This window comes from Otolemur garnettii, unplaced genomic scaffold (assembly GCF_000181295.1).
Source record: "Otolemur garnettii isolate 467f Iridium unplaced genomic scaffold, OtoGar3 scaffold00025, whole genome shotgun sequence".
Classification (NCBI taxonomy): domain Eukaryota; kingdom Metazoa; phylum Chordata; class Mammalia; order Primates; family Galagidae; genus Otolemur; species Otolemur garnettii.
In genome coordinates this window covers 5,773,659-5,781,427 of record NW_003852420.1, presented here as the reverse complement: position 1 = coordinate 5,781,427, position 7,769 = coordinate 5,773,659, and the positions used below count along the sequence as shown (strand labels likewise).

The window sequence follows — 7,769 nt, the reverse complement described above, 5'->3', positions numbered from 1 at the left end:
TTTTTTAATCTAAAGATGAAGATAATTATTATAGCTGTCTCTTCTAGGATAGTTATTTCAAACATGCTTGATTTTTTTCACCCTTAGGCAATAGCTTAATTTATATTGATAAGAACTTGCAATGGTGCTTTATAAGAAATTTGATGTTATTATATTCATCTCAACTCATGAAAAATTATGGCAGTGTTTAAAATTCAATATTCCTAGCCCAGGGAGACCAAATGAGTCCTCTGAGCATTCGGGATAATTTTTCATGTATTCTGAGCATGCACAATTATCTTTTTCAGATTACTTTGTCTTTGATATCAAGATCAGCTTCATATGGTTTTGATTTTATGAAGATAAGCTTTAATGTAATTGCTTTAGGGAATCTAATCATGTAGAAAGTCTGATAGGACTAAGAGATTCAAAATGGAACAATATTGGTGTGTTTTACTTACAAACTGAAAAAGAATATGTGATAGGGACCCTCATGTTGCTCAAGTGAAGAAAGTATTTCTGACTTTCCAAGACCTCTGGATCCTGCACTCATAATGTTTATTTATTTTTTTTTTAATCTTAGTCTCTGGAAAGCACCCGTCGTATGCTGCAGCTGGTTGAAGAGGTAAGGAGTGACTAAGTTTTAAGATGAAGAAACTAATCCCTTAGGTTGCTATACTATTTTCTAGTCCCTGCTACCTTTCCCTCAGCCATCACCCCATTGAGTCCAGGCTGACTGTGCCCCATAGCTACATAATGAGGGAGATTCAGTGTCTCACTTGCCAGAAACCCAGGCTGCCTTTATAAACTGGGAAACAGAAAAGGATAGTTAATTCCCACTTAGTGCTCCCAAGAAATTATAAAAGACTGGATCACTTGAAGCAAATCAGAGCAATTTTTAATATGCAAAGGAATTGTCTATATAAAAGCTTCATTTAGGATGGTACCTGTGGCTCCAGGAATAGGGCACTGGGTCCATATACCCGGGGTGGCAGGTTCAAACCCAGCCCCGGCCAGAAACTGCAAAACAAACAAGCAAACAAACAAAAGCTTCATTTATAATTACTTTGATGCCTATAAACCTCATTTAATCTTGACATTCTGATCTGAATTTAGTCACAGAGATGACTTTTAAAAATATGTATCCATGTACCATTTTTAGAGACTGCTATACTTAGAATTAGTCACTAAAATTTATGGACAAATAGGAAAAAAGTCTTTAACAAAGGGAAATATCAAATCCGATAATATAAATACCAGAAGCTCTTTTCTATTCCTGGTTCTGGATTAAACATCCATTTGCGAGGCATGGTTAATGAATCCCAAACTATTTTTAAATGGGTAAAATAGGGCAGAGAGCAATAATGGTATCAAAAGGGCATTTGCAGTAAACCCCACTCATTCCAATTTGGTAGAGCAGCGGTAAACCAGGAAGAAAGGATAAATGGATTAATTGAACTTGTCCATTGGGAGAGATGAAGTGGAAAAAGAATGGGTTGGACTATATTTATCTTAACCTAATAAAACAAGCCTAATAGTTTTTATTCAGTGAGATGCCATTTTAGCTGTGCTTTGAAACTGCTTATCAATGTATAAATTCGTGTGTGATTCTCATTTTCTGAGATCTTGGAGTTTCTCAAGTGGAATGATTAAATGGGCCGACTCACCTCATGCTACTGTAATTGCTTATGAAATGACATGAAAGGGGGAAAAAGATAAATTTTACAAGGGTAAAAGGAAAAGCAGCTGCCTCTCACCTACAGAAGCCAACATCTTCCCTCACTCTGCAGCTTCATCTTCTTACTTAGGAATGAAATATGGCTAAGGCTAAATGCAAAATGCCACCAGGGCGGTAGGAAGAAGGTAGCAAACCTCAGCTCCCCAGGAGGCTGGGGAAGTTGGGGGAGCTGGGGTAGGGAGCACACAGCATGATCGCTCATCATAAAAATAATTGACACTTCGAGCCTGCAGGGTAGCACAAATTGGGCCCCCTGGGAAGGCAGGCTCAGCAAGGGGACCCTCAGTCCTGGAAAGCAATCTTCCTTCTCTACATGAAGAGAAATGTTCTCCTGCTTTGTCCTGGGAACGCTGCTCATGTAGAAATACTTGAGGACCAAGAAGGAGGCATGTATTCTAAATCTGAGTGCTGGAGAAGGCTCCTAGCCTAGACATAGTCTTTCTCAATTTTTCATAAGAAAAAAAAAATGAAAGGAGCAAATGTTAGCAATATTCCTCACATGGGGAGTCCACAAGTCAACCGACATAGTCACTTTATTGCATATTATTATATTATTATCATAACATATCTTTATGGCCTTTAATCATACCTCCAAGCTGACATTTCTTTGTTGTTTGCACTTATGCACGTGTGATGTAAATTTCTAAAATACTAGAACTGTCACCAATTTGCCTGCCTGTGCAATATTAAGATGCTGCCCAGCCCATGGAAAGTGGTGACACAGATAGCCCGTCCGAGTCTCGGGGACACGAACGCTTCTTTTTCATGTGTCTTCTTAAACTGCAAGCAGTGTCAACCAGTCTTGGATAGCAAGTGTCTCCTCTAATTTAGTCTAGGGGAAAAAAAAAATCTCAAAAGCTCTATCGATTGAAGTAGGATTCTCCAATCATATGTTTTTGTTTCTTCTAAAGCATTCCTCAATCTAGCATGAAGCTGCATCTTAGAACAAGGAACAAAATGGATGGAAGGTCTCTCCTACCTCTAATCAGCGAGAGGAGGCTACCAGACTTCCGTCCTTAGGAAGGCACTATTAGAGGAGGTTGATGTGCTCTTATTCCTCCTGGGTTATTTTATATTTATGACCCAACACCCCGATGTCTAGGACATCGATTATTCAAATGATGTTCTGTATTTCAATCAAAAAGGAAATTCACTTTAAAGAGAACCAGCATTAAATATTCATCAAGGGCAGGAATCATTTATAAAATCTGAGCATTGAAATGCCCGGATCTTGCCCACGATCCCAAGGTTCATCAGCACCACATAATCTGAATTGAGCTGAATGCTTTTGGAAACTCAGGCTCGGAGACAGGAAAGGTGGCTAAACCTGTGAGAGCTTCCTGAGGCAAACAATCCCGAGTGGATTATATAATGCACCATACCTAAAGACTCCAGTGCGGTCCAGGTAGGAACCGGCTTTTTTTTTTTTTTTTTTTTTTTTTTAGAGACAGAGTCTCACTTTCTTGCCCTCGGTAGAGTGCTGTAGCATCACAGCTCACAGCAACCTCCAGCTCCTGGGTTTAGGCGATTTTCCTGCCTCAGCCTCCTGAGCAGCTGAGACTACAAGCGCCTGCCACAACACCTGGCTATTTTTTTGTTGCAGATCAGATGGGGCTGGGTTTGAACCCACCATCCTTGGTATATGGGGCTGGCACCCAACTCACTGAGCCACAGGCGCCGCCCGGAACCAGCTTTTAAATAGAAGCCATTTTCAGCATTTCAAGGACGATGTAAAGTTACACAGAGGGCAGCGGTGAAAGCTCAGAAAAGCCGAATGAACACCATAGAGAGGTGAAAGGTTAGAACTCCCACAGCACTTGGTCTCCCAACCCCTGGAGTTGGGAACTCTCTTTTCATAGATGCATTTGAACAAATATTTATGGAATGCCTAACTCTGAGGATAGGAGGGGAGATTTAAGTTGATATCTTGCAGAGAAACAGATACACAAATAGCTCTCCAAATTCAAGGCCATATTTGCCTTAGAAGCATAGAAGAAGGAACAACTGGGTCTGATGCAAGGTGTCTTCAAGGGAGGAGTATTGGATTCTACACACCAGTGTGAAAGCTAAGCCAGCAAAAGCCACAGCGCTTTGGGGCAGGCCAGTTCACGGGCACAACACAACTTTCATGGAGAGGTAATTGAACTGCTAACATTTTGTGAATGTTTCAGTGTCTTTCCTTTTAAATACCAACTTATCTTTCAAGACACTTTAGCCACAGGAAGAGAATAAGCATTCTGAAGCTGTTTGCCTTATGCCAGATTTGCTCTTAAAAGTGGAAAAGATTCAGGTTGGACATTTCTTTTCAGATATGCAGATGTGGGGTCCTTTGGAACTCAGCAGATAAGGGAGTTCCTGGGGTGTTCTGTTTTATCTCACATGTGCCAGACTTCAGGGAAGACATCTCAGAATGGCAGAAGAAAGATTACAAATGTTGCAGAAACATAGTCTTAGTTCATATGCAAAAGAGTACAAATTTTAAAAATTAAAACAGTGAAATAAATTTAAAAAGAAAAAGGAAGAAATAATAAAGAATAAAAATCCTTATAACTTCCACTCGCTGCTTTTAGGTCTGTGGTTTTCCCAGCCGTCTCAAACAACCCAAGAATTGTGCTAAGTCAAAAATAGAACCACCTCCTCTCACTTCCCAGCTACTAAAACATAATGCTATTTAGGGAACAAGAGAAAGTAATATTCTTCCTTCCCTGAAATCTTGTCCCCATCCTTGCCCTTCTCCTCGAGCTTCCAAGAACAATCCAGGTATTCTGATAGAAGCTACCAGCAAAGCATCAGGGCTACATGTAAGTTCTAACATTTATTGAGAACTTACTATGTGCTGGGTACTGAGCTTGGAGCTATCATCATCATTATCATCAAACCTCTAGTATGTAACTTAATCTTTATAGCTGCCTTTTACAACTACTTTGATCTCGATTTTGCCGTGGAGGAGTTTGGGGTCCACAGTGGCTAAGTAGCTTGCTCGAGACACACAGCTCTAAATGGCAGAGATGAAATGAAAGCCCAGGTTGATCTGAATTCTAGAGTGTAAATTCTTTTTTTTTTTTAATTCAAGTTAATGTGAGGGCACAAACAACTAGGTTACAGTATTTACATATGTTAGGGAGAGTCCCTCTTGTAATTGTGTCCTGCACCCAAAAGGTGTGCTGTGCACCGTGAGGTTGTGTCTGTGAAGTGGGAACACACCGATCCCCTCCCTTGGAGTGTACATCCTTATGCCCAGCACTTAACCTCCCTTCCACCAGCAACTCTTATGAGAATTATTTTTCCTTGAGAATTACACAAAAAGCAAAAGGATCTATGGAAGCAAAGCAGTTCATTCTCTACTGATCAGGATTCTACCGAAATTAAATACTGTATCTTCATGTATTTCCTTCTGAACCTAGCTCAGCCTCCGCTACAGGCTTCACATCCTGTGGCCTTGCGCTCCTAACTACTATGGGAAGGAAAGGTTACTGTCCCCATTTGACAGCGGGGAAAGCTGAGACACACACTAGGAGGACCACAACAGTAAAGATAGGTCTAGAATCAAGAATTGCTGACTCCTAGATCATAGTTCTGCCCACCTGCTTAAATTGTTTCTACCCTGAGAAGCACAGTCGAGAAGCCAAACATTTGTCTATCCCTTATACTTAGTGCCTTGGGCAGAGCAAACATTTATTGAATAAATGAATGAATGACGGGAGAGGGAATAAGCCAGTGAGTGAGTGAATGGACCTATCGGCCACACACATTTTTGGTGTTTCTGCCCTCATCTTAAATGTGGGGAGAGAGTCTGAAAAGTCAGAAGATTCTTCTGTAGTCTCATGACTAGTCAGTGGTTGAGCTACAAGCACAGCCCCGCTTTCCTGACTCCCAGGGCAGTTCTCTGCTGACCTGCTCCCAAACTAGAGCAACCTAAAAGACTCTGGCTCCCTCCGATCACTTCTGTGAGTCATGTTAATGCTGAAACATGGAGTGCCACATTGGACAAATGTGAATGCTTGCCGGGCTTCATATAAAAATAAACGGGTAGAGCAGAATATCAAGAATGTGTGAACAGCTGAGAGCCGGACTGAACAAGCTAACATCACTAACTTTTTCCTCATCCACTGTCCCCATAGAATGAACCAGGGGTCCCACGCATGGCCTTGACTGAACCCTCAAGGACAAGGCGTTCTCTGAGATGCCTCAGTCCTTCCAAGAACTCACGTTGTCTTATACACATGAACAGCCATCTGCTTTTTATAATTTCATCTCATAAAAGAATGGCTACACTATGCAGAAAAAGGGAAAGAAATAATAAAAGTACAGGCTAAATAGAGACAAAAGTTCATGTACAACACATTCTACATGTAAGGAAAAAAATTGGAATATCTTTTGGGGTTTAAAACCCTGCTACTCTGTGTGTGTCCCTGAACCAGCTGCAGATATTGGAGAACTTGTTAACGATAAAAATCTCAGGCTCTGTCCCAGTCCTACTGAATCAGAATCTTACAAGGTGACCTATCTGTGGGGGAGTCATATGTACATTAAAGTTTGAGAATTAGTGATCTAGAAGCTTCTGATGATATTGGGTAATGATGATATTTCTCGGTTGCCTAGCATTTTTGGAATTATATATGTATTTTAGAAACACTTATGTAATCCTAACTGTAGCCCAGGCTCCATTCCAGCACATTCCACACAGTAATTCATTTAATTCACATAAAAGCTTAATGAGGTGTTAACTATTAATGCCGTAGGACAGAGGAGAAACTTGAAGCCCAGAGCAGTTAGGACACTTGATTGAGGTCACACAGCCAGGAAATGAAGCCACCAGGGCTCCAGCCCAAAGTCTGGCCCCAGGATCTGCACTATTAATAATAACTCTTGAAGTCACCCTGGGCCGTCTCTCTCCAAACTGCATTCTGGCTTTGCCACTAAAGTCTGTCAGAGCATTTTCAAAGGTGAGGGAGGATTTTGACTCCCAGAGAATTAAACAAATACATTCTCTAAATGATGGATTAATAGAAGCTCATAGAAATCATTTTCAGTGTTTCATTTTTTATTTTATTTAGAAGCACTATTGGAATTTGTTAAAATACTGTGTATATTGTTGCAGACCCTCTGTTGGCCTCTACTAATACCTTTGTTTTTCTTAGTTCAAAGCAAGCTAGTGGAAAACAAGATGAGGCTATGAGAGAGGTCTTGTTCTAGAATTTATTCTGGGAGCTGCCATGCATAAGCTTTTCTTGAAAAACCAATTAATCTGAACTGCAGGCTATGCCATTTGATATTCACTAACAGTCGCTCTGTAAAATGAGAGATCAAAACTGGTTGCAATTCCTGGAATGGTGATTCCTCCGTACCAGTGGTGCAAGCAGCTTGGTCCCTTCTCTCCTGCCCACCAGCTCCCACTCTCCTCCTGCCCTTGGTTCAGGCAGTGTTAAGTTTATTTGAACAATAAGGAATAAGATGCCTTTTGAAGACTTCTGCACGAAAGAGCTGCAGTGAAGCTTGCAGAGGAATTACTTCCTTACACTACGTAATTGTGCAGAATTTTAGATTTCAGAATAAAGAACCCTTATTTTTCTTCTCAATCTCCTTTCTAAATATCATGGAACTTCCCTCCATAAAGAGAAAATAGAAAGGCAAGTTTCCTTTAAGCTGTATTTCTCCACCTTTGTGAAGCCACCTGGTACACCTACAAATCTCTTGTCCCTCCCACCCCATTTCTGCAGGATTCTTGCACATCCTTCTCCATTCACTGATGGAAGCTTTCTGTTAGATTATGCCAGAGAGAAAAATTCAGTCTAGAAGAGTTTGAAAGATATGCTTTCTGTGATTGGTGTTACGAAAACACAGGCATTTTTATTTTCTAAATATAAAATCAGAGTGCAATATTAACTACATATATTCCAATTCCACACCAAGTCCCATTCCCAGCCCCCCTCCCTAGAGATTGTGCTACGTTCCCTTCTTCTGCCCCAGGGCATCACTGACGGAGCCAGTCAGCAGGGTGCCCATTGCCCCACAGTCAGCAGGGTGCCCATTGCCCCACAGTCAGCAGGGT

At 41.0% G+C, this 7,769-nt stretch overlaps 1 protein-coding gene across 1 annotated transcript in view; it reads left to right on the top strand.

Moving 5' to 3' along the window:
* The window catches only part of SNAP25 (synaptosome associated protein 25), a 31,443-nt gene that overhangs the window by 1,439 nt on the left and 22,235 nt on the right, over positions 1 to 7,769 (top strand). The window contains exon 2 of the mRNA XM_003788202.3: positions 563 to 604. Coding sequence (XP_003788250.1) covers positions 563 to 604 — 42 coding nt within the window. The remainder of the gene's footprint in view (positions 1 to 562; positions 605 to 7,769) is intronic.